The sequence below is a fragment of the Pipistrellus kuhlii genome, unplaced genomic scaffold (assembly GCF_014108245.1).
Source record: "Pipistrellus kuhlii isolate mPipKuh1 unplaced genomic scaffold, mPipKuh1.p scaffold_m20_p_2, whole genome shotgun sequence".
NCBI classification, from domain to species: domain Eukaryota; kingdom Metazoa; phylum Chordata; class Mammalia; order Chiroptera; family Vespertilionidae; genus Pipistrellus; species Pipistrellus kuhlii.
Genome location: NW_023425515.1, coordinates 108,132,505 through 108,158,881, shown reverse-complemented (window position 1 = coordinate 108,158,881; position 26,377 = coordinate 108,132,505). Strand labels below are relative to the sequence as shown.

The window sequence follows — 26,377 nt, the reverse complement described above, 5'->3', positions numbered from 1 at the left end:
ACGAAATCTGGGCATAACACTACCATATAAAGTTTTCATTTCAGACCATTCTTTGTGGTGATTTTAGGTTTCTGAGTTTGTACGGCAGCCAAGCAGGCCTCCTTTAGGCTGTCAGTCTAGTATGTGGCTCCTTTTTGTCCCCAACAACTTAACAAGATCAAACTGAATTTAATTTCAAACTCTAGGAGCCCAAATTAATGAGACTCAAGGACAAGTCAGGATTTCATAGCTTTTGTATAATATTTCCTTCCCCTGGAAGCTAATTCACAGGCCAGAGCAGTGCGGGAGTCCTTGAATGCACCACAGCATTGGTGGGGTTTGCTCCTTTTACACTTGGTCTGCGCTGTCAAAACTGAAGTCTGTGTAGGAGAAGCCAGCACTTTTCTGGTCACCGTGGGCATGATTTTGTTTCTGCAAAGCCACAGCAACATGCTGATGGGTCTTGGAAGGTGGTCTCCGGATTGAAATCCTGGGGAGTTCGGGCCTTGCTTTGATGATTGTCTCGGGTGGCTCAGCGGCGAGGTGACTACAACCTGGGCAGAAGGACACGCGGCTCCGCCCGCAGCGGCCCCTCCCTGGCTGCGGCCGGGCACCTGTGCGCACCTGGTTGCCTCCCCTCCCTCCGGCCCCGACCGGGCTGGGCAGCCGGGCTCCGGCGCGAAGTCCGCCGACTCCCCGCGGCTCCGCCCCCTCCCGCCGCCGCTATTTGAGGCCGCCCGGCTCCGCGCCTCCAGCCGCTGCTCCACTTCGCAGGCGCCCGCACTCCGGAGAGAACCCCCAGGAGGCCGGTGAGCGGCGTCGGGGAGGGCGCCGCGCGGGCGGCCCGGGCTGGAGGGGGGGGGGGGGGTAGGAGGGAGCTGGCGGCTCGGGTTCCCTCCGCGAGCCCGGCTGCGGCTGCGGACGGTGCCTCCGCCGGCGAGTGGTGCGCGGCCGCCGGGCCCTGGATGCGGAGTGTCCTTCCGTGGAGGCGCCCCGCACGCCGCAGAGGGCGGCCGGCGGGCATGGGGACCGCACGGAGCCTCGCCGGCTGCTGCGCGGGGGCCCCGGACCACAGGTGACGCCCGCGCACCCCCCGGGGCCGCAAGTTACCCGCCCGCCCCTGGACCACAGGTGACCCCGCCCGCGCGGAGGACGCTTCCTGCGGGGTGCGGGCCGTTGGGACCCCGGAGGGTGGGGACGGGCGCAGCAGGTTGAAGAGGGCGGCCGTGGGGGTGGGGCGCGCAGAGAAGCCGGGGGGCGGGGGGGGGGCGGAGGTGTGGGGGGGTCGAAGCCCCAGGCGCGGCTCCCACTGGGCGCCCGGCCTGGCCGCGCCCGCCGGGTGTGGCTTGCCCTGTGAGGTCACTCAGGCCTGCGCAGAGAAAAGTGCGGACCGTTCCAGATCTTGTCACTTCTCTGCCTTTTATTAAAATTACTGCGGGCAAATATTACTAGATTTGGTGTCTTCTGGTCTTGGGGAAACTTTTAATCATACTTGGGGTTGTGGTGTGAGAAGTAATTAACACTTAAGCCGCTTTCTTCCTCCTCCTGCCCCTCTGCACAAGCTCAGCTTTGGAAAGGAGAAGTCTAGCAAATTAATTCAGATGCGCCAGGAATACTCGCTTCCTGCGGGAGAAGCTGGGTCAGCGCTGGGACTGTGCCTCCCGGGCCCCATTGTACTTGATGACTGGGATGTGAGTCAGGGCTGCCTGCTCCTCCCCCGTGTGGTTTAGGATTTATGTGATGAGATGAGGTCTGAAAAGTACCCTTTGGATTGACATCCTGTAGTGTTGTCTTGCTGGGCTAGGTAATGTGTACTGCGATAACATGAGTTACCACTCTTATCAGTTTTATGGGGTGTGTCCCAGTATTTTGTGACTAAGTGAGTAATTATGTCCTTCACTTTATGCCAGCCCAGAGAGAAAAGGATGCAATATTAGTCATACTGGGGCCAATAGACCAAGTATTTACAATTATATGAGGCCAATCCCAATCTAAGGAATTTATTACAATTCAGTTTATTAGAGTTAACTCTAGTTAATAACAGTAGAGTGCCATAAGAATGAATGAAATAAACATTACTGCCTGTTCATACCAGCAATTTTCAATCAGTGTGCCCCAAGAATTTTTCAAAAATATTAGCCTTTTCCCTAGAGTGTCAATAGCCTTGTGGAGTGAATACCCTGTCTTGAACCATAAATATATATAGGTCATATAATAGAGTTGCATCTTTTTGGTCATGTCGAATAATAGGGTTGCATCTGATTGGTGAATTATTGGTACTAGAAATCTCTATATACAAATATAGGTACCTGATTTTTTAAAAAGTGACTTTGGAGGTAATTGCTGTTAGAGTCACTGAAAGAGGAATGCACGAGGCCAAAGGGGATGAAGAATTATGAATTTATTGGGTCATTTGGAAAACCAGATGGGCTGAGCCCCAAAATGGCACCAGCCCCCAGGGCCTGGGAGTCAGGTTTTTAAAGGCCTCTAGGCGGGCTTTTTCTGGGTGGAGAATTCTCTGTGCAGGTGCGGATTCTGGGAAACTCTGGAGGGCAGAGATAATAGTCTTAGCAAGTGGAATGTGGTCTAAGCAAGTGGAATGTCCATTGTGAAGTGGCCTAAAGGTCAGCTCCCAGGAAAGAGTATTGAGTAAATTATTTGATCAGAGCTAACAATTCCTATTATTGTAATTTTTAAAAAATCAAAATCATACCCATATTTTTTGTAACATTTTTTGATGTTGTTGCAGAATTTTAGTAATTAATTTATGTGTGCCATGAGATGATAAAGGTTGAAAATTACTGGTTTATACTCAGAAAATCCTATATCACATCAAACATATTCTGTGACCTCCAGTTGATCACACACTTTACATTCCCATGTTTGCTGGACCTGATTAAACCTAGACATCAGAAGAAAGAAAATAATGTGTAATTTACCCACCATTTATTTACTACCCACTGTGTTAGGAATTAGTTTATTTAATGTTTATAGTAAACAGACATATAAGGAATCATCCTCTGTTAACAGATTACTGCTGCTCAGAAAAGTTTTACACACACACACACACACACACACACACACACAAATATATGTATACACACAGAAAACAAAGGGACAAAGCAGGAAGCCAGGTCTCCATTTGAATGGTTCAATTTTGTGGGACACTAAGGCATGCTTAATCCAAGAAGGCAAGAAGCACAATTAGTAACACCTTTAAAAAATTATTAAAACTGATCAGTTGAATAAAATCAATTATGAACATAAACTGCTCAAAGTCACGAGTGGTGCTATAGGGGAAAATGGTGCTAGGGTAGATTTGTTAAACTTGTTTATATATAATTGAAGTACTGAGGACATGCACATACATACATAAAATTGCTCATTAATGAAACCTTAATACCCAGTTTTTATGCTTGTGAATAAATGTTTTTAAGGTACTTTATGTAAGACTTCAGGATGTATTAGGCAGTTGAGGTTTATATGCCATCTGGATAAAGGCCAGGGTCTGTGATTTCCAAGGGAAAGCAGACAATGTAAAGATAGATGAGAGCTCTAGCCAGTTTGGCTCAGTGATTAGAGCTTTGGCCTATGGACCGAATGGTCTAGGGCAGTGGTTCCCAACCTTTTTTGGCCATGCCTCACCCTTTGACATATAATTCTTATTCAAAAAGTGAACTCCTGTTCACATGGAGGAAGCCTAAAAAGCCATTGACTTGGTCTGAACAAGCTTCCAAAGAACACGGCATCCATGAAAGAGAAAAAAAAAAGAACGAAAGGACAGTTGAAGTACTGAGGAAGAAATCACTAAGAAATCATTAAAAAAAATAATAATATGAAGTGATATGAAAAGATAAGCAAAGTTTCAAAACATAAGATAACTGAAATGCATAAATATGTCACAATATATATTTATATACTGTATATGAGGCACCTAGAACCATAAGAAACACAAAATATTCACTGTTAATAACTCACTCTCAAATTGCCCCCCTTAAAAATCAAATTGCCCCCTGTGGTGAGTGTGCCCCTGGTCTAGGGTTTGATTCCCGGTACCTCGGTTGCAGACTCTATCCCAGTTGGGTGCATTGGGAGGCAACCCATCAATGTGTCTCTCTCACATCGATGTTTTTCTCTCCCTCCTCTCTCCTCTCCCCTCTCTCTAAAAAAGATCAATGGAAAAAATATCCTTGGGTGAGGATTTAGAAATAAATGAATGAATGAATAAATAAATATAGACGAGAAAAAGCCAATGCGTGGTAAGCAAATTCTTTCTGGGCCACCCAGAACAATGGAGCACAGGGGGAGTCCCAACAAACAGGCTTTCCTGGATTTCCTCCTTTGGTTCATATGGTGGTGCTAAGGTGATGTTCCTTTTCTTTAAGCAGGTTTTTATATTTGAATTCCTACATATAGGTGGAAGGGGGAAGTTCAGAAGTTCTTTCTGAGTAATTTCTTTCTTTTTTTTTAATTCTCAACCCAAATAGTTTTACTAATTTTAGAGAGAGAAGGAGAAGAGAGAAAAAAACATTGATGTCTGAGAGAAACATCCATTGGTTGCCTCCTGTACTTGCGCCCCCTATCCAGGTATGTGCCTTAACCAGATTTTGGTGCAAGGGCCAACACTAACCAACTGAGCTGGCCAGGGTGAATCATTTATTTATCAATAAGCAGCTTAAAAATCAATATCTCAAAAGGCATATTTTGGAGTGGTAAAACTTTGGTCCCTCTCGACAGCATGATATATTGCGTAGTTGAAAAGGAAACTCTTTGTCACTGATGTGGCCCAATGACAGCACCAAAATACATAGGTTCCTTGAGGATTCAGATCTTAAACTTTTCAACCCCACTATTAAAAAAAAAACCAAGAGTTTCTTGATACCTTGTGTCTTTGGATTGGAAAAAAATCCAAAATGGATGTGTAAGACTTACTGTTGCTGTAATGCAAGGATGTTTGAGATCGCTACATCTCAAGATAAAGTAAGAAATTAAAGAGAACCCCACCAGCCCAGTTATGACCATTTTAGAATCAAGGTGGAAAAAAAATCAGCTAATTGAATTATTTATAAAAACCCATGGGTTTGTTAATAAGTTCAGGTGAGGAGAATAAGATATGCTTTAAAAAAGCACCAAAGAATTTCACTAATGTTTCAGGAAATGCTGTGTGGTGATCCATCCATGTTTGCTATGTAAAAAGTTTGGTTATTCCAGTTTCCTAGGCTAATAAGCACAGTAGTTATACAAAATATCCTAAAGTCTGAAAAATTAAACTGAGGTTTGGTGAAATTTGTAAGTTTGCTTTAAAGGTGTTTAGTTTAAAGCACTAAAAAGTTTTATCTATTAATATATAGTACTTAAATTTTTAAGAAAAAAATATTTTTTTTATTTTTATTTTTTGTATATCCTCACCTGAGGATATTTTTTCATTGATTTTTGGGGAGAATAGAAGAAGGAAAGACAGAGAGAAACATCCATGTGAGAGAAACATTTAACTTGGCAGAGACAAATTTAAAATAAGGAAAATCAGTGTTAAGTGAAAGAAAGGAAATTCATTCTGAGTTATAAAGAGAATCTCAAATGGGAGAAGGGTAGGGGCAATTGGTAAGACAAACTGCTCTTACCTGTAGTATTGATATAGGCACTGTGTTTTGTTTTTGAAAATACATTTTCAAATACATTTTTAAAATACATTTTCATTGATTTCAGAGAGGAAGGAAGAGGGAGAGAGGGATAGAAACATCAATGATGAGAGAGAATCATCTGTGAGCTGCACGCTCCCTACTGCGGATCGAGCCCACAACTCTGGCATGTGTCTGACTAGGAATCAAACCTGCCACCTGCTGGTGCATGAAACTACGCTCAAACAACTGAGCCCCACAGGCTGGACGATGGCACTGATTTTTAAACTAAGTATATGTATATAATTTTGTAAAAAGAAATATCAACCAACCATCTAAAAAGAATTAAGAATGTTGTACAAAATGAGAACATGCAGAAAAATATAAAAAACTTGAAAATTTACTCATAAATTAGAAACATTTGGTATACAGTATTTCCATCCATTTTCTGTCTATAAGTTATGCTTACATGTACTTTTCTTCCTAATTTAATTTACATAGAAAGTATTTTGAAATTGTATTTATAGTTTTATATGTTCTTTTAAAATTAATTTTATGTATTTCTTTGATGCTAATATGATATTAAAACATTAATATCTCCATTAATATTCTATTGTGAATGTGACAAAATCTAAAGTGGTTCTCTGTTTGGAGGCACTTAAAAGTGTGTGTTTTCCCTGTAGCTTATGAAATACCTAATTGTTTTTGTGCTTAGTATTGTTGTCAATAAAATGGCTCCTTGCGGTGTCCGAGGAAGGAATCTCAAAGGAAGATGTTTGAGCTGGTGCCAAGCTCTGCTGGGTTGAAGGGAAATGACATGCCCGTGGGGATGTAGAGGAGGAGCAGGCTCCAGTGCAGCTCTCTGAGAGTCCTTATAATGCTCCATAGATTTTATTGGTTTTCCGGGATGAGCAGGCTTGGATTCAATATACTTCCTGGATTTCTCCAGCCTGTGCTGGGCCCTCCCTCCAACCAGTCTTTTTTCCTGGATCCTCTGGGGTTCCCTGCCCTCATCTCCTCTGATCCTTTTCCCAGACTAGACTCCACCTTTCTGTGTCACCATTTTGGCTCCTACTGCAACTGCCCCAAAGATCTGCTTCACCATCTTGGCCTCTACTGTGCTCATATCTGGTAAGGGAATTTCCTTCGCATTTTATCCCTCCCCCTTGGCAGTCTCTGCTACTAGGCCAGTTGACTCCTGGGAATATTGAAAAGCAGGAGGGGTGTTAATTAATCCCTTTGGCAGAGATTTGGCTCTCTGTTGGGGGGTCTGAAACTTTGACTTCCAGATTTAAGCCTGATTAAGTGTAATTTCCAGACTCAGTTGGGCCTAGCCAGTCTAGCTTTCTTCTCTTTTGTGAACTCTTAGCTGCCTATGCTAACAGTATTTTCACCAGTACACTTTAGTGCAATTCCTAGAGGTGAAAGTGTGTGGATGATAAGAGTCTTGAATGGGGTAATGAAGGGACCTTTGGGATCTTTCCTTGGCGGGATGAACTTGCAATACACCTAATATGCACAGAGCCCTAAAACTCTGTCCTTTCTCAGTTCACCTAGGAGCTAAAAAATGTAATACTTTCCACATTCTATATTCTTCTAGCTGGGCTAATAATAAAGTTAACAAAGACAAATTAGCAAGAAAAAAAATAAAAGTTTTAATTCATACCCATGGGGAATTCACATAGGCATGGAACTTCCAAAATGAGGCAAAATTTGTTATATATGTCATTTTGAACAAAGGAAAAAAGAGGGGATGGGATCTTAGATATCAGATGTGAGAATTTACAGGTAGTTGAGGAAGAGAACACACACACACACACACACACACACACACACACACACACGGTAGGCAGATTTTTGCCAAGGTGTGACTGGGGTGATCTAGCTTCCAGGCTCCTGCTTGGTACCTTTCTATACATCATATTTAATTCAGATTAGACTGAGGGGAGCACCCTGAGTTTCCTTCTTGACACAGCTTTTCCATCTGAATCTCTTAGGCAGAAAAGGTGAAGGTCAAAATTTTTTTTGAGTCTTTTGTTTATTAATAACCAGCTTAAAATCAATATCCCAAAAGGCAGCTTCTGGGTGCAAAACTCTGGTTCCCTTCACAGCTTTGGGGCCATATTCAGTGCCCACAGTTGTAACCAGCAAGGCCTGCTGGGAAGAATGGCTAATTCTGCAACCTCCACGGGCCTTTCGGCCAGATGTCTCCTGCCTTCACACTCCACTCCGTGAAACTTGCCTTCCTCTCTCCTGGTCTGTTGGGCCCCACCCACTGCTCCGATGAGTAATTTCCTCAACCTCTGACTGGGAAATATGAGTTGGGTCAGTGTTTTAACTTGAGCTGCTCCCCACAGAGCCCCTCCTTCCTGGCCTGCTCTGCTGCACCTGCAGCTCTGGGCTGCCTGGGCCTTCACTGCCTCTGTCCTCTCACTTGGCTCCTCCCAACACACTCTTCAGGCCCTTCCTCAAGTAATGGCTTTTAGGGCAGCAGTCCAAAGACAGGGCATTGGCCCTGAGTTGAGCCTGTTCCTCAGCTTGCGACAGAAAAATTTTGAGATATTCTAAATTAAAATGACAGCAGTCATAGAGTGAGAGAGACAGAAAAGTGGGCCTATTAATAGCTGTGGCCAGCTCTGACAAGACTGCTCATTTTCCTATGTATCTGTTGGAATTTAGGGTTAATTTCCAGGTGGCTATTTCTGAGATTATCCAAAAAAGAATAGCCAGGCCCCATCTCTCCCCAGGAACCTCCACTATCTTGACCTTAGGAGCCTCCACTTTTTATTTATTATTATAGAAAGGGGAAGGGAAAGAGAGAAAGCCCTGACTGTGTAGTTCAGTGGTTAGAGTGTCAGCCTGAGACCTGAAGGTTCGAAGGTTTGGTTCCTGGTCAAGGGCATGCACCTCGGTTGCAGGTTCAATCCCTGGACCCAGTCAGGGTGCATGTGGAAGGCAACCAATTAATGTGTCTCTCTTGCATAGATATTTATCTCTCTCTCTCTCCCCCTCACCCTCCCTCCCACTATTTCTAAAAAAATCAATGGAGAAAATATCGGCTAGTGATGATTAAAAAAATAGAGAGAAACGTCATTTTGTTGGTCCACTTACTTATGCGTTCATTGGTTGCTTCTTGTATGAGTCCTGAATGGGAGTCGAATCCACAAACTTGGTATATTTGGACAAACCTCTAACCAACTGAGCCAATTTCCCAGTCTGCGGCCCACAGCTCATTCGTGGGAATGACACTTTGTGCCTTTCCCGGAGCTGGCCCCCTTCAGTTTCTCCCACCCCTTTTCTCTATGGTTCATGTCAGTCCTTCCACAATAGCTTACATTGCTGAAATGGAGTCTTCTCTTCTACATTATTAAAACATTCAATCAGCCTGCAAGTGTGGCTCAGGGGTTAAGCGTCGACCTAAGAATCACGATGTCCTCGGTTCGATTCCCAGACAGGGCACATGCCCAGGTGGTGGCTCAAACCCCATCATGGGGCATGCAGGAAGCAGCCGATCGATATGTCTCTTTCATTGATGTTTCTATCTCTTTATCCCTCTCCCTTCCTCTCTCTTTAAAACAATAAAACATATTTTTAAAAAACAAAAACAAATAAACAAAAAATAACTAAAAAACATTCAACCATCTTTTCTTATGTAACTTGTGATTGTATTTGTTATTGGGGAAATTGGGTATCCCTTTCCCCACTGAGTGCTAGAAGTGGAGTCTCAAGAAAAGAATTTTCTGAGACGCACATGAGAGGATGAGTGATTTTTATTTGTATGGAATTTTATTTCTGTGTTTCCAAAGTCCCATTTCAGTCATAGAAGAAGTATAAAAGCAAAACCAGCGTCCAGACTTTCCGTTCCATGTTGTAGCCAGGTCCAGTTCAGCATCAGGCTAGTTATGGTCCATTAAACATTGTGTTTGGGGGTTCAGATGGGTGTGGGCCATGTAGACAAATGCCAGGGAGCAGGGGTGGGAGAGGTTGGTAAGCTTGGAGTCAAGTGCAACACACTAAGAGCAACCAAGAGTATAATAGAGAAAGTTTCTGCCGAAACCGGTTTGGCTCAGTGGATAGAGCGTCAGCCTGTGGACTGAAGGGTCCCAGGTTCGATTCCAGTCAAGGGCATGTACATTGGTTGTGGGCACATCCCCAGTGGCTGGTGTGCAGGAGGCAGCTGGTTGATATTTCTAACTCTCTATCCCTCTCCCTTCCTCTCTGTAAAAAAAAAATCAATAAAATGTATTTTTTTTTTAAAAGAGAGAGAGGAAGTTTCTTTGTTCAGGAAATTAAGTATTCCAAATCTTCCTCCACTAACAGGGGCCATTCCCATTCTGGCCAATGACCTCTGTCTCCAAGTGTGACTGACAAGTACCTTTCCATGTCACCTCTACTTTACTGGGCATGTGTCTATCTCTCCTCCATTGGACCCATGAGGAATGTAAAGCTTTAACTTCCTGGCAAAGCTGCCCAATGACATGCCTATATTTGGCCTTCCCTTTGCTACTTTTCTGTTCTTACTCACAATGGTATCATTATGAATGAATTTTAAGTTATAAAGTAACTAGAGGGGTCCCGCAGCCCTGCCTGTGTCCTCTCACAGTCCAGGAACCCTCAGGGGATGTTGGACATCCTTAGCGCTGCCCCAGAGGTAGGGGAGACTCCCACCACAGACGTGCTCGCCAGCCTGTGGGAGTACACTGACCACCAGCAGGCATCTCCCGTTTTGAGCATCTGCCCCTTAGTGGCCAGTGCACATAATAATGATCAATTGTTCTGCCATTCAGTCAATTTTAGGGGATTATTATAGAGGATACATATAAATTTATTCAACACACCAAACAATGCAGAAATGGAACCAAAAGCCAGTAATTCCTTTCCTAATGTCTCTCCCAGGAAGTAACTAAATAAGAGGTTGAGTGTGTACCGTCCACACCTTCTCTAGGCTCACGGACACATGTATAGATAGAAATCCTCCTGCTTATCCCCAAAAAACAGGATTCTATTATAAGTATAACTTCAATGTTTTTTCACTTAAAATTAGAAACACAATATAACTTTGAGGTTCCCCCAAAGGAAGAGTGTTTTTTTTGTTTTGTTTTGTTTTTAATCAATCTTTATTGTTCATATTATTACACAGGTTCCTCGTTTCTTCCCCCCTCCACCAGGTTCCCACCCCACCCTCTGCCCCCTCATCTTCATCCATTGGTGCACAGTTTATGTTCAGTCTCTTCCTCCCTCCCTTTCCCCGATAGAAAATCCCTTTTCAGATAGCAAATCTGTTACTTAGCATTTTCTCATATCAATAATACCTCCACATGCCCAATGATACACTTCACACAAAAGACATTTCCAAATAGGACAACCAGCCTCATCCAGGCTCCACCCAAGGCACTCACAGATCAACACCCCAGCACTATACTAACTCAACACATCCAGATATAAGCCTTCATCACTTGATTCAGCAGACCCTCAAGTTCCCGCAAAAGTTTCCAGCCATGTCTGAGGGGCAGCCGTGGGGCAGGGGCAGGTGAGGAGCGAGCTGTTTTGGGCCAGGCTGCTCCGGGCCTGGCCTCTGTTGCTCTGGTTTGTTCCACAACCAGCTGCTCCGTGTCTGGTCACTGCCGCTCCCGACCCAGTTGCTCTGGACTTGACTGTTGCTGCTACAGGCCTGGCCACACCCGACTCGGCTGCTCTGGGCCCAATTGCTCTGGGCCTGTCGCTCCGGGCCTGGCTGCTCCCAGCCTGACAGCCGCTGCTCCGGGCCTGGCCGCACCAGACGCGGCTGCTCCGGGCCTGGCCGCTCCCAGCCTGGCAGCCGCTGCTCCAAGCTTGGCCGCTCCCAGCCTGGCAGCCACTGCTCCGGGCCTGGCCACACCAGACCCGGCTGCTCCGGGTCTGGCCGCTCCCAGCCTGGCAGTTGCTGCTCCGGGTCTGGTCACTGCCACTCCCAACCTAGTTGCTCTGGACTTGGATGTTGCTGCTACAGGCCTGGCCACACCCAACCCGGCTGCTCTGGGCCCGGTTGCTCCGGGCCTGGCTGCTCCCAGCCTGTCAGCCGCTGCTCCTGGCCTGGCCGCACCAGACCCGGCTGCTCCGGGCCTGGCCGCTCCCAGCCTGGCAACCGCTGCTCCGAGCCTGGCCACTCCCAGCCTGGCAGCCACTGCTCCGGGCCTGGCCGCACCAGACCCGGCTGTTCCGGGCCTGGCCGCTCCCAGCCTGGCAGTCGCTGCTCCGGGTCTGGTCACTGCCGCTCCCGACCTAGTTGCTCTGGACTTGGCTGTTACTGCTACAGGCCTGGCCACACCCGACCCGGCTGCTCTGGGCCCGGTTGCTCCGGGCCCGGCCGCTCCGGGCCTGGCTGCTCCCAGCCTGTCAGCCGCTGCTCCTGGCCTGGCCGCACCAGACCCGGCTGCTCCGGGCCTGGCCGCTCCCAGCCTGGCAGCCTTTGCTCCGGGCCTGGCCACAGCAGACCCGGCTGTTCCGGGCCTGGCCGTTCCTAGCCTGGCAGTCGCTGCTCCGGGTCTGGTCACTGCTGCTCCCAACCTAGTTGCTCTGGACTTGGCTGTTGCTGCTACAGGCCTGGCCACACCCGACCCAGCTGCTCTGGGCCCGGTTGCTCCGGGCCCGGCCGCTCCGGGCCTGGCTGCTCCCAGCCTGGCAGCCGCTGCTCCTAGCCTGGCTGCTCCCAGCCTGGCAGCCACTGCTCCGGGCCTGGCCGCACCAGACTCGGCTGTTCCGGGCCTGGCCGCTCCCAGCCTGGCAGCCACTGCTCCTAGCCTGGCTGCTCCCAGCCTGGCAGCCACTGCTCCGGGCCTGGCTGCACCAGACTCGGCTGTTCCGGGCCTGGCCGCTCCCAGCCTGGCAGTCGCTGCTCCGGGTCTGGTCACTGCCGCTCCCGACCTAGTTGCTCTGGACTTGACTGTTGTTGCTACAGGCCTGGCCACACCCGACCCAGCTGCTCTGGGCCCGGTTGCTCCGGGCCCGGAGCTCCAGGCCTGGCTGCTCCCAGCCTGTCAGCCGCTGCTCCTGGCCTGGCCGCACCAGACCCGGCTGCTCCGGGCCTGGCCGCTCCCAGCCTGGCAGCCGCTACTCTGAGCCTGGCCACTCCCAGCCTGGCAGCCACTGCTCCGGGCCTGGCCACACCAGACCCGGTTGCTCCGGGCCTGGCTGCTCCCAGCCTGGCAGTCGCTGCTCCGGGTCTGGTCACTGCCGCTCCCGACCTAGTTGCTCTGGACTTGGCTGTTACTGCTACAGGCCTGGCCACACCCGACCCGGCTGCTCTGGGCCCGGTTGCTCCGGGCCCGGCCGTTCGGGGCCTGGCTGCTCCCAGCCTGTCAGCCGCTGCTCCGGGCCTGGCCGAACCGGACCCGGTTGCTCCGGGCCTGGCCGCTCCCAGCCTGGCAGCCGCTGCTCCTAGCCTGGCTGCTCCCAGCCTGGCAGCCACTGCTCCGGGCCTGGCCGCACCAGACTTGGTGCTCCGGGCCTGGCCGCTCCCAGCCTGGCAGTCGCTGCTCCGGGCCTGGCCGCACCAGACCCGGCTGCTCTGGGCCCGGTTGCCCCGGGCCCAGCTGCTCCGAGCCTGGCTGCACCCGGGCTGGATGCTTTGGGCTTGGCTTCTGCTGTTCTGGGCCTGGCCGCTCCCAACCCGGCTGCTCTGGGCCCAGCCACTCCGGGTCTGGGTGTTCCTGGACTGGCCGTTGATGCTCTGGTTCTGGCTCCTGCTGCTCTGGGGCCTGCCCACTGCTGCTCCGGGCCCGGCTGCCACTGCCTTGTGCCTGGCCACTCTAGGCCTGGTTGCCGCTGTTCCAACATTCTGTCCCTTTTTCTTTCTTTCTTTCTTTTTTTTTTTTTTTTTAAAAAAAAAACGCATTTATGTTGCAATGTTGGCTGGTGAGTTGAGTTCTGACTTAGTCTTTGATTTTTCAAGATATTCTTTGCATTCTTTCTTAAGTAATTTTACTATCATTTGCTCTCACTTGATTTCTTCACATTGAGAACTTCTATGGTTTCTTCCTCCCGGTCCTGGAATCTCAGCAGGTTGGCCTGTGGCACCCCTTTGTTCTCCGGGGGCTCCTGCGCTGCTTCAGCCTGTCGCCGGGGTTGGCGCCGCCCAGGAAGCATCCCTGGTCCTTGGCTCAGTTGCCTGCGCTCAGTGGTCGATGGCTCAGGGGCACCCCCCCCCCCCCCCCCCCCCCGCCTGGGGGCCCCGTTGCCTGGCTCCTTGCTGGTGCCCGGCTGGCCGGTGTCCAGCGGGGGCTCCTGCTCCTCGTCGCGATCCTCCAGTCTGGAGCTTTCTTTCTCTCTCCCGCTAGGGGAGTCCAGGATCAGAGTCAACAGACTGTCCTCTGCGCGCAGTGTGCGCGACTCCGGGGGCTCGGCCTTTCGCCGTGCTCCCAGGACTCCACCTCACAGCCCCGTCTCCCCCTGCCCAGCCTGGGTCCCCAGGGACTGGCCCAGACTGGGAGTTCGGGGCGGTCAGGTCCTAGGCTCAGCGCCGCCGAAGGCTTTGTTTCTTCTGGCTAGGGTAATCCAGCATCAGAGTCAACATTCAGTCCTCTGCGCACAAAGCGCGCGACTCCGGGGGCCCCCGCCTTTCGCGCCGTCCCCGGGATTTCGCCTCACAGCCCCGTCTCCCTGTGCCTGGGCCTGGGTCCCCAGGGACTGGCCCAGACCGGGAGTTCGGGGCGCTCCGTTCTGAGGCTCAACGCCGCCGGAGGCTTTGTTTCTTCCCGCTAGGGTAATCCAGCATCAGAGTCTACATTCAGTCCTCTGCGCGCAAAGTGCGCGCGACTCCGGGACACCCCCCCCCCCCTCCGCCTTTCGTTTTTCCCCTGGGATTCAGCCTCCCAGCCCCGTCTCCCCCTGCCGGAGCCTGGGTCCCCAGAATCTGGCCCATAATGGGGCTCAGCGCTGCCGGGGGTTCAGCCCAGGCTGGGGGTTTTATTTCCTTCCTGCTAGGGAACGCCAGGCAGCACCCAGCCCTCTCCTCCTCTCCGGCTGCGACCTCTCGGTGCGCGCGTACGTGCGAGCGCGCAGCATGTCTCCGTACCTTAGGCTTTTTTTTCAGCTCCTCTGATTTTCCTTCTGGTTTTCTCCCACCTTCCTATTGTAGAGTTTTCAGTCGACTACCTGTAGGTCTGGGTAATGTCCACTCTACATTTTAGTTGTATTCCATTGAAATTGTTGTGAGCTGCTGCGGTTAGGTGTCTACCCGAGCAGCCATCTTGGATCCTCCTCAGGAAGAGTTTTATGTGCATTTTTTTGCTGACTGAACCAGGGTGTCAGTGGTCATTGTTAAGAGCGTGAAATACAGTCAACTATAAGCCTAGTTTATGTGATACTGACGTTAAGTCCATCGTTTCAGACTCGCCATCATGGATACTCTTTCTGAAGCAAATGCCACTTTTGCCCTAAACCTTTTGAAAAAGCTGGGTGAAGACAAATCGAAAAACGTGTTTTTCTCACCCTTCAGCATCTCCTCTGCCCTGGCCATGGTCCTCATGGGGGCAAGTGGAGACACCGCAGCCCAGATTGTCCAGGTACGTGCCTGAAGCCATTTCTGGGGAATAGGAAATACTATTAATTTGTTAGTTAATTGGTCTTCCATCTTTCAGATCTCAATGTACTTGCTCTCTATCAGTGTGGCAGGGCTGTGGGTGGAATGCTGCCAGGGAAGGATGTGTCAGCCCTGGGCATGTGCCCTGGGGCGAATGCCTCTGACCTGTTAGGGATGAGTGGCACCCTCTACTTGGGAAAGCAATCAGTTTTTGCCAACCCCTGGTAGTGATTTATGTAGGACTTTGTGAGTAGACATAAAGCCACAAGGTTAGGTTGAATCTCACAGTAGTCTTTGGGTATTGTCAACTGCTTTTCAATTGTTAAATTTTTTTATTTTTATTTTCTTATTTAACTGTACAATTTTTCAATGGTTTCTCAGTTCTTTGTTGTTGAGTGACTACCTCAAAAAAACTTAGAGCTTAAGGTGAAGATTTGCTCTGGGTGGACTGAACGTGATCCTGTTCCACTTGGCGGGGCTGTGTCACTGGTGTAGGCCTCCAGCCTCCTCCATGCAGGTGGCCTCTGCGTGCTGCCTTGGCCTGGCCTCCCACATGGCCTCTCTTTGGCAGGGTGGCCTGGACTTCTTCATAACACAGTTCAAGCTTCCAGGAGGATAAGCTTGAATGTGCAAGTGCTTTTCCAGCCTCTGTGCTGTCACACATCCTGATGCCCCATAACTGAAGCCAGTCCCAGGGTCTGCCTCCAGAGTGGTGTGCAGGTGCTAAAGACTAAGGTATTAGCTCATCGGGGTCCCTCCCTGATTGCCACAATCTGCCCACTGGCTCCTAATGGTTCTCAGCCCTCCCATAGGAAAAATACACTCCCCCCTCCCCCTGTACTGGAGTCTGATTTCATCGTGGGCCCAGTTCGCGCTTGAAGTCTAGGAAGAACAAAGCTATTGAGGCTCTTTGGTGTGGTTCCTAGGTGCAGAGCTTTGTGAACTAAAAACAAATTGTTGCCCCTTTACCCCCCAATATACAGTGGTTACACAGGGTGGGATATCTACAGTGGACACACCCTTCACACGTTGTAGGGTGGTGTCTCAATCTGCTACAGCTACCATAACAAGTACTACACACTGAGTGTTTGAAGCAACAAAATTCATTTCTTCATAGTTCTGGAAGCTGGAAGTCTAAGAAAAGGTGTCGGCAGGTGTTCTTATGAACAGTGGTGGGATATTGTATATATCAACTTAAATCTTGAACAAAAGCAATTGCTGGGTACCTGTTTGAGGCAGGACTCTGTGCTGGGGGACAGTGTCCTAAAGATGCTAGGGCAGGAGGGTCTCTGTGGCACTTAATCTTTCTAAGGTGTTAACAAAGTGCACTAAATTCTGCCCTTTGAGGCCTAGTTCTTGGATTTACAATTGCCCTGAGGTCATATCCTACTAGTACTTTTAGAATCACTTGCCCAGTGGAGAGGCTGGGAATAAGAAACATTTTTATTTTCTACCCCACAAATACTAGGTTGGAAATACTTCCTTTAGATTCTGCTTGAAAATGAAGCCATCTTTAGCTTATCTTTATGTTCCCATACTTTATCCCAGGGAGCTGAAGGGAGCCACGTTCTTTCTAGACTTCTTCCCAAATCAAATCCACGGTTCACTTGCAAAATGTCTAACCTTTCCCATCATTGTAGATGGCAGTCTGTCCAATTCTCCCAGTCCATGCCGTGAGCTCCTTTTCTCCAGCCTCCAGTAAGAATTTCTTCACTGTCCTTCCAGCCTTTTCTCAGTCTCCTCCCTCCCTTCCACCCAGTCTCTGACAGCTGCCTAAGTTCAAAGCAAATGCTATACACATATTAGATTTTTGTTATGGCATAACTTTATGTCTAGATTACAGTGTGGATTTTCTACGGCTGCAAAACAAACCATCCCAAAACTTAGTGATTGGAAATAACAATGGTTGATTATTTTTCAGATTTGTGGGCTGACTCCATGGTGTCAGCTGGGATCACTTATGATCCAAGAAAGGCTGCTGGCCAAGGTTGCCATTTGACAAGTAGCTCTCCCCCGAAGGTGTTGCTCTCCTAGGCTTTCCATGTGACTGCCACAGGACAGCTTGGATTTCCTGACACCATGGCGGCTGGGATCCAGGATAGCAAATGTGGAGCTGCCAGGCCTTTGAAGGCCCAGTGCTCCATTGGTCAGAACAATTACAGGGCCAGCCTGGATCCGAAGACTGAGAGGAGGCTGCAACTTTTGCTATTGGGAGTGGTCTGTCTTCACTGAGAATTGGGGCCAGGCTGACAGCCTTATTTTCAGGAAGAGAGCAAGAGTGGTGCACCCAGAAGCTGGGTCTGCAAAGGGCATTTCTGCTCCTGCCAGTGCAGACAGGGAGGGCTCTGACTCCTTGCAGGATGTGTTAGAGGGAAGAGTGACTTTCAAGATACTTTTGTCTTTAGTTGGGTGACTATTCTCTTAGTCTGTAGTGAGGACCTGCACAGTCCTTAGGCAGTGTTGAGTGTTTTATCCAATTTCCTGAAGTCAAAGCATACTGAAGTTGTACATTTTTATTCTGTGTTCTGTTTCAGGCACTTTATTTCAGTAAAAGTGGTGGCAAAAGTGAAGATGTCCACCAGGGCTTCCAGACGCTCCTCACCGAGGTTAACAGGGCTGGCACGAAGTACTTGCTTAGAACTGCCAACAGGCTCTTCGGAGAAAAGTCCTTTGATTTCAACTTAGTAAGTTGTAATTGCTGTTTTCATTAAGGAAGTGAAGACCACAGGTAGTGGGGAGGGGTCATGTGGTACAGCAGAAAGCTTGTGAGCTATAAATTCACACAGACGAGCATGACCTCTACTCACCTCTCACACTTCCTGTAACTCTCATTCAGTTTTATACTCTGTAAAATAGGCCTTATAACAATTTCTATCCAAATACTTATGAAGCTTAAGTGACTTGTCATAAAAAAAAAAAGCTAACATGGAGCTTAGTACAATATAAGATGAATTGGCCAAAACAAAGAAATTACAAAAACTGAATATTTCTAATAAGTTTTTCCTATATTGGTAATTTTTGTGTGCAGTGTGAGGCATGTTCAATTTTTACACATAAAAATATTTTTATTATTTTTTCCCACACAGAATTTTTAAAAATATATTTTTATTGATTTCAGAGAGAGGAAGGGAGAGATAGAAACATCAATGATGAGAGAGATCACTGATCAGCTGTCTCCTACATGCCCTCTACTGGGAATCAAATTCAGCCCACAACCTGGCATGTTCCCTTGACTGGAATCAAACCTGGGACCCTTCGGTCTGCAGGCCAAGGCTCTATCCACTGAGCCAAACCAGCTAGGGCCAGAATATTTTTTTAAGTGTTTATTTGTCTAAGTATATTGGTTCTCTTTATCTATAATGCTTTCCATGTTTTAAAAACCACTCAAGTGAATATAGTCATGTACCAGTGGAGTCACTCAGGCTGGCCTGCAGATCGGGCCTATACTGGCTCTCAGATATCCCCCGAGGGTTTCCAGATTATAAGAATTCAGCCCAAGCCAAAGGACCCATGAGTGCATTATTCTGGCTGGGGAGGGGCTGCGGGAGGGCTCCAGGGCCTGTTCAGCCCATCTCACCCAGTCCCAATTGCTATACCCCAGCAGCAAACTAACCTACTGGTCAGAGTGTCTGTTCCTTGGTGGTCAGTATGCTTCCTCGCAACTGGTCGAATGGTCTGACACTTAGCATATTAGTCTTTTATATATATGGATACTAAAGGAGGCAAAGCAAGAGCCCTTGCAGTTTCTTTTCTACAATCCGTTGTTCCCTCCCCAGTGTAAGAGCTTTTAGAAATTTGAAGTATATAACCCCCATACATGTAGAAATTTGTTTTGTGTGGTTTTCCCCTATATAACATCATTATAACATCTTTTTTTAAAAATTTGTTTCTTTTCACTGAACACTATGACTTAAATTTTTTGTATCTCAAAATATGTGGATATGCCTTACTCTTACTATTATCTGGTATTCTTTTTCTGTTTTTGCTTTTTTTCTTAGTTTTTAATTTTTTTTTGTTTTCTTTTTATTATCTGGTATTATTAAATATGGATGTATTGTAATCATTCTCCCGTTGACGGGCATTTAGGTTGGCCCAATCTGAACCATATAGACAGTAAATAACTATGATACTCCACTGTGGACTTATAGAATAAAGGAAGGGAGTAAAGTTTTAAGTGAATATTGTGAAATTACTGTCCAAAATGCTGTAGCTATGCCACAGTGTGATTTTTTTTTATAACCTGCTTTACTTATTTTTATGTTTAAATATATTTTATTGATTTTTGTACAGAGAGGAAGGGAGAGAGAGAGTTAGAAACATCGATGAGAGAGAGTCATCGATCAGCTGCCTCTTGCACACCCCCTACTGGGGATATGCCCGCAACCAAGGTACATGCCCTTGACCGGAATCAAACCCGGGGCCCTTCAGTCCCCAAGCCGACGCTCTATCCATTGAGCCAAACCGGTCCCGACTGCTTTACTTATTTTTATCAGTCTTAGCTACGTCGTAGGTTATCATTCTTTTATGAGCTTTAGATATAAGAAAAAGAAAACTTTCCATAAAGACAAAGGGCTCCAAGATCATGTGTAATTACAATAACAAATTAAGGAACACACACAAACAGATACAACCAAAAGAAGTAAAAATAATGACAAAAACATAAATGTAGAGGGGGTGAGGAAAAATTGTAGTGATTTTAGAATGTGTTAGAACATAAGCCACCATCAACTAAAATGGACTACTATTAACATAGCTTGGTATACATGAAGCACATCATAACCACAAACCAAAAATCTATAAGTGGTATACAAGAAATAAAGAGAAAAGGATCCAAACGCAATAGAAAGTTATTAACATAGAAGAGAGAGAACAAAAGAATAAGGAACAGAGAACTACAAAAACTATCAGAAAACAATTAAATGGAAATACCTATGAAAAATTATTTTAAATGTAAATGGACTAAATGTGCTAATTAAGAGACATAGGGTGGCTGAGTGGATAAAAAACAAATAAGACCTGTATGTATGTTGCTTATAAGAGACCTGGCTCAGATTGAAAGACATACACAGACTGAAAGTAAATGAATGAAAAAAATATTTTATGCTAATAGAAATATTTTAAAAAGATGAGGTATTAATACTTGTATCACACAAAATAGGCTTTAAAACAAAGATTGTAATGCAGGAGCTCCTCCCAGGTACACCCGTATAGCCGATTGCGGCAGTTTCACTACCTATCTTGTCTATGAACCACGGTATGATGGAATTAAACAAAGCTGGAAATGCCGTACCAAGCCCAAAATCATACTCCCAGTTGACGGCAAACCTGGATCTTGTCCTAGTGATTGCCAAACAGTCACAGAACTACACTCTACCTGTTATAGCAGTGTCCAACAGTGCTCCCGTACAAATGGCAAGGTATACCTAACTGCCATTCTCGAGAAAACCTACCTTGGCTCCTTCGGAGGCGAGTACGACCATACCTCCAAAGGCCACTCTAAGTACGCCCAAGCCTCTTGCCGTGGCACAGTTGGCAAACCCATCCGCTGGCCACCGCGAGCTCCAATCCATATATCTGATGGCGGCGGGCCATCTGATAGGGTAAGAGAAGCCGAGGTTCAAAAACAAATAGAAGAATTCATTAAACTTAAATACCCTCCCCTACAGTACCTCCCAAAGGCATTTTCATAATGATAAAATGATCAATTCAACAAAAGTCAATAACTTTTAAACATTTATATACCCAACATATGTCAAATATTGACAGACCCAATATATGTCAGTACCCAATATATGTCAAATATTGACAGACCTAAAGGGAGAGATCAACATTAATACAGTCATAGTAGGGGACTTGAATACCCTATTGACATCATGGGATAGTTCAGCCAGACCAAAAACTAACAAGGAAACAGTGGCCATGAGTGACATATGAACCAGATGAACTTAACAGATATCTTTAGAGCATTTCAGCCAAAAACAAAAGAATATACATTCTTTTCAAATGAACTGGAACATTTTTAGGAGGGAACACATGCTAGGAGGTCACAAAACAAGTCTCCACAATTTAAGAAAATGGAAATCATGTCAAGTATCTTCTCTGGTCACTATAGTATGACTTTAGAAATCAGGTGTGAGAAGAAACTGAAAAACACACCAACATGTGTAGATAAATACATGCTACTTAACAACAGGTTGGTTAACAACAAGATCAGAGAAGAAATCAAAGTCTACCTTCAGACAATGAAAATGAAAACACACTGATCTGAAGTCCTAGTCAGAGCAGTTAGTCAAGAAAAAGGAAAAAAAGGCATTAGGAAAGGAGGAAGTAAAACTGTCACTATTTGTAGATGATATAATATTACATAGAAAACCCTAAAGACTCTACCAAAAAAACTGTTAGAACTAATAATTCAAGAAGTTGGAACACATAAAATCAATATACAAAAATTTATTGCATCTCTATACACTAAAAACAAACAATTAGATTAAAAAACAATTTACAGCCCTAACTGGTTTGACTCAGTGGGTAGTAAATTGTCAATGAATTAGTTGTTCCAGTATATTTGTTTTACATCAAATTGTCTACTTTTATTTGGCATAATGTAGCTGTTCATCAATATTATCATTTCATAAACTATATTAACAAAATATAGTTTAAATTTTTTGGAGGAATCGCTCATGCTCTAACAATCCATCCAAAATGGTAGCCACTAGACAAAGGTAACTATTTAAATTTCAGTCTAATTAAAGTGAAATACAGTTAAATATTCAGTTCCTTAGCAGAAGTAGCCATATTTCAAGTGCTCATTAGTCATCTGTGTCTTAGATTTGGAACATTTCTAAAGTTGTGTTGGGAGTGGTTGTATAGAATTGCACATTTTTTCCTCATTATATGGAACAATAGGCCCTGGTTCTGAAATGTAGAGGGAACTGTGGCTCTTGCTGTGGGCAGAATGTCACTTAGCAAATGCAGTGGCCATTGGAGTGACACTGTCGTTTATGCATCTAGTGTCTATTTATTAAACTGGTGCACAGCTACTTCCTTAAGGATCTTGCAATTTATGGTGTTTACTTGATATTCAGACCACTGTTATGGCCTGAATATCCTGAATATCAAATATAGGTGAAAATTGAGAAATTTGATTTCAGGTTAATTTCTCATTTACTTACTTCTCATATTATTTATTTATTCCTCAATATTTTTAAATTTTAAAAAGATATATATTTTATTGATTTCAGAGAGGAAGGGTAAGGGAGAGAAAGATAGAAATATCAATGATGAGAGAGAATCATTGATCAGCTGCCTCCTGCCTGGGCATTAAGCTAGGGCATGTGTCCTTTACCGAATTGAACCTAAGATTTTTCAGTCCGCAGGCTGATGCTCCATCCACTGAGCCAAACCAACTAGGGCACCTAAATATTTTTATTTCTTATATTTATTTATTCCTCTTCCACATCATGAAATTATCTATGTTCTTTTTTGTCACAATTAGGAAGTAAGCTGCTGGTGTTGCTTGTTTTTGTGGCTATACAATTGTATTGTTGTCTCTCCCAGTCTTTCAAAGAGTCCTGCCTCAAATTCTACCAAGCGGAGATGGAAGAGCTTGACTTCTTCAAAGCTGCAGAGGAGGCTAGAAAACATATCAACACCTGGGTAGCTAAGAAGACAGAAGGTGAAAATACATTGTTATTCTTTTTTATTAGTACTAGAGGCCTGGTGCATGAAATTCGTGCATTGGGGGAGGGGGGTGTCCCTCAGCCCAGCCTGCACCCTCTCTAATCTGTGACCCCTCAAGGAATGTCTGACTGCCTGTTTAGGCCCGATCCAACTGGGATTGGGCCTAAACAGGCAGTCAGACATCCCTCTCATAATCCATGACTGCTGGCTCCCAACTGCTTGCCTGATTGCCCCTAACAGCTTCTGCCTGCCAGCCTGATCACCCCTTAATCTCTCCCCTGCCAGCCTGATTAATGCCTAACTGTTCCCCTGCCTGTCCAATTGTCTCTAACTGCCGTCCCCTGCCATCCTGGTCACCCTTAACTGTCCTCCCTTGGCAGCCTGGTCATCCCTAACTGCCCTCACCTACCGGCCTGGTTGCCCCCAACTGCCCTTCCTACAGGCCTGGGTCCCCCCCAACTGTCCTACCCTGCAGCCTGGTCGCCCCCAACTGCCCTCCCTTGCAGGCCTGGTTCCTCCCAACTACTTTCTCCTGCTGGCCAGATTGCTCACAACTGCCCTCCCCTGCCAGCCATTTTGTGGTGGCCATCTTTGACCACATGGGGGTGGCCATCTTGTGTTGGAGTGATGGTCAATTTACATATACTCTTTTATTAGATAGGGTTCTAGTCGATCTCACTATCAGTTTCTTCACAAGAACATCAAATGTAAACAAATGCTTTTTTCTCAAAATAAGAGGGAACTTTTAAAGTCTACTTCTGAGATATTATCAGTCTATCACCATTTTCTCTAGTGGTGATACATTGATAATATTTTTCCTGTTCTTATCCTCATATTTCTGATGTCTCTAAGTATGCACTATACCTCTTCCAGAACAATCCACACTTGAGTTTTGGTTGTTATTAATATGAATATAGTCTTTCTTTTATTCAAATAGTATGAAGAGAACTTGGATCCCTGTCTTCCTGCTCAGCATGGCGCCTGCCCTGTGGAGTACCCTACAGGATGCATAGTGGTGCCCTCACCCACCTATGACTCTTCACTTATCCTTATGCAGGTTACAAACTCTCACCTTTCTTCACACCTGCCTTCCTCCCTGTCCCACTTGTGATGAATTCATTTTGCACATATGACTTTGTTCATTTATGTGTTTTATTTGTGATGGTATTTTTAAAATTTATTCTTGCTGCTGCTGTTTTAAGGACCAGGATCCCTTTCCATGGTTATATTTGGGGGACAGTAAATTCCTTCATCTGTGTATTTGTCTACACAGGGAGATGGCCCTATCTGAATATTACCAAACCTCAGGGCACTCATAGCTAACTGGTTCTTTAATTCTTCTTTTTTAGGTAAAATTACAGAGTTGCTGACCCCAAATTCAGTTAATCAAGATACTCCTCTGGTTCTCGTGAATGCCATTTACTTCAAAGGAACCTGGGAGAGCCAGTTTAGCAAGCATCAAACCCAAGAGAGACCATTTAAAGTCAGCAAGGTGACTATTTTGCAATAACAAAGGAGGCCCTTGGAACCTGTCCCTGTGTCCAGGGGGCATGCTCTCAGGTCTTGGGGGCATGCTCAGTGGGCCTGGTTTGCCCACAGACCCACCAAGGGGCCCATGTGGCTCTAGCAGATAAGTTCAGGGAGATGAGAGCAGATGGCATCGGGGACAAGCTCTTGTCACTATTGCAGGTTGCTTTAAGGACTTCAGTTTTCAGTCCCTGGGTGTGGAGGGGGAGCCACAGAAAGGTGGTCAGTCAAAGAGTGATGTGGTCTGATTGATGATTTTTTTTGCCAGATCTCTCTAACCACTGGGTGAAAAAAGTCACAAGGGGTAGGGGCCCTTAGTGAATCACTTAGAAGGTCATCCCAGTGAGCAGCTGTAGGCTGGTAGCAGTGCAGGTGGAAAGAACAAGTTGGATTTTAAAAGTAGAGCCAAATGGTTAGCTAATGAATCAGATGAGGGGTGTGAAAGACAGGAATCGTGGGTACTCCAGGGTTTTTGACAATGGAATGAATGGCATCTATATCAGGTGAGATGGGGAAAATTATAAATGGAACAGACTTGGAAGGGAATATGAGGAGCCTAGTGTGACATGGGACATTGGAAGTTCCTTTATGTCCAAATGCAGGTGTCAAGCAGTCAGTAAAATATATTAGTCTGGAGTACAGGGGAGAGTTCCCAGTAAAAATATAAGTTTGGGAATCCTAGTTAAAGTTACAAGACTGAATGACACCAACAGGGGAAAAGCAGTGTAGGATTTGAGTCCTGGATTCCCATGTCAGGAGGTTGAGCTAGTGAAATTAGGCTGGCAAAAGAGGGGGCTGATGTGGTCTTCTGGAGGCCAAAAAAGCATCTCCAGAGGCCCAGAGTGGTTGGCTCTGTTGATTTTTCTAATGTGTAAACTGGTTCTTGTTTCAGCTTAATGTTTATCCTTTTCCTTTATAGAATGAGCAGAAACCTGTGCAAATGATGTTTAAAAAGTCTACCTTTAATATTACCTACATCGGAGAAATATTCACCAAAATTTTGGTGCTGCCCTACATCGGCAAAGAGCTGAACATGATCATCATGCTTCCCGATGAAAACGTCGACCTGGAGACGGTGAGAGTGCTGAGCCCTGATTTGTGCTGGGAGGCAAGGGGATCACATTTGCTTCTCTGTGCAGCAGTTCTGAGTGTTGCCCAGGGAATGTTTCTAATGAATGCTACATAACTTCCCATCACTGCCATCTCCTACTGCACAGCTTAGACTCATAGGGGTGTCGAACGCAATCAGAGAAGGGGCCAAAATCTAAAATCCAGCCTAAATCGCGGGCCGAATGGTTTACTGAACAGTCATAAACTGTCATTGTGATGGAAACGCAGCGGAGTGCAGTGATGACAGCGCAGTGCGGGCCACATTGCAAGGCCTGGCGGGACGGATTTGGCCCGCGGGCCTTGTGTTTGACACATGTGGCATAGAGCATCCACAGCGCAGCCCAGGGTCCGCTGGGCAGCGCTGTTCTAGATCATCAACTCTTCAACCCTCCTCTTCTAGGTGGAAAAGCAGCTCACCTATGAGAAATTCATAGAATGGACCAAGCCAGATATGATGGATAATGAAGAGGTGGAAGTGTTCCTCCCTAGATTCAAACTGGAGGAGAATTATGACATGAAGGATGTCCTTTGCTCTATGGGCATGACCGAAGCCTTTGAGCAAGGCAGAGCGGACTTCTCTGGAATGTCGACTGGGAGAGACCTGTTTCTGTCCAAGGTCATTCACAAGTCCTTTGTGGAGGTCAACGAGGAAGGCACGGAGGCTGCAGCTGCCACCGCCGGCATCATGTTGTTGCGAAGCGCGAGAATCATGCCCCGGTTCTATGCTGACCACCCCTTTCTTTTCTTTATTCAGCACTGCAAAACCAACAGCATTCTGTTCTGTGGCCGATTTTCCTCCCCTTAGGAAAGTGGTCAACACTGCCTGTAGCCCTTCTCCTGTCTCCTGTTTCCTCTGATACTTCACAGTGTGCCTGAACCCAAAAATAAAGGGCCTAGTTTTGAA

General features: G+C 46.4%; 1 protein-coding gene across 2 annotated transcripts; it reads left to right on the top strand.

Annotated features, from left to right (window-relative positions):
• Positions 1-639: 639 nt before the first annotated feature.
• Positions 640-26,377, top strand: LOC118723826 (serpin B6). 2 transcript variants are annotated; one of them, XM_036446542.2, is made up of 7 exons: positions 640-788; positions 14,965-15,139; positions 17,691-17,840; positions 22,714-22,831; positions 24,186-24,328; positions 25,283-25,438; positions 25,874-26,377. In XM_036446542.2, exons 2-7 carry the CDS (start codon positions 14,975-14,977, stop codon positions 26,276-26,278), a joined length of 1,137 nt encoding a protein of 378 aa, XP_036302435.1. In that variant the 5' UTR covers positions 640-788; positions 14,965-14,974; the 3' UTR covers positions 26,279-26,377. The 2 variants fall into 2 exon arrangements, with proteins under 2 accessions (XP_036302435.1, XP_036302436.1); XM_036446543.2 differs by lacking the exon at positions 640-788 and adding an exon at positions 1,609-1,719.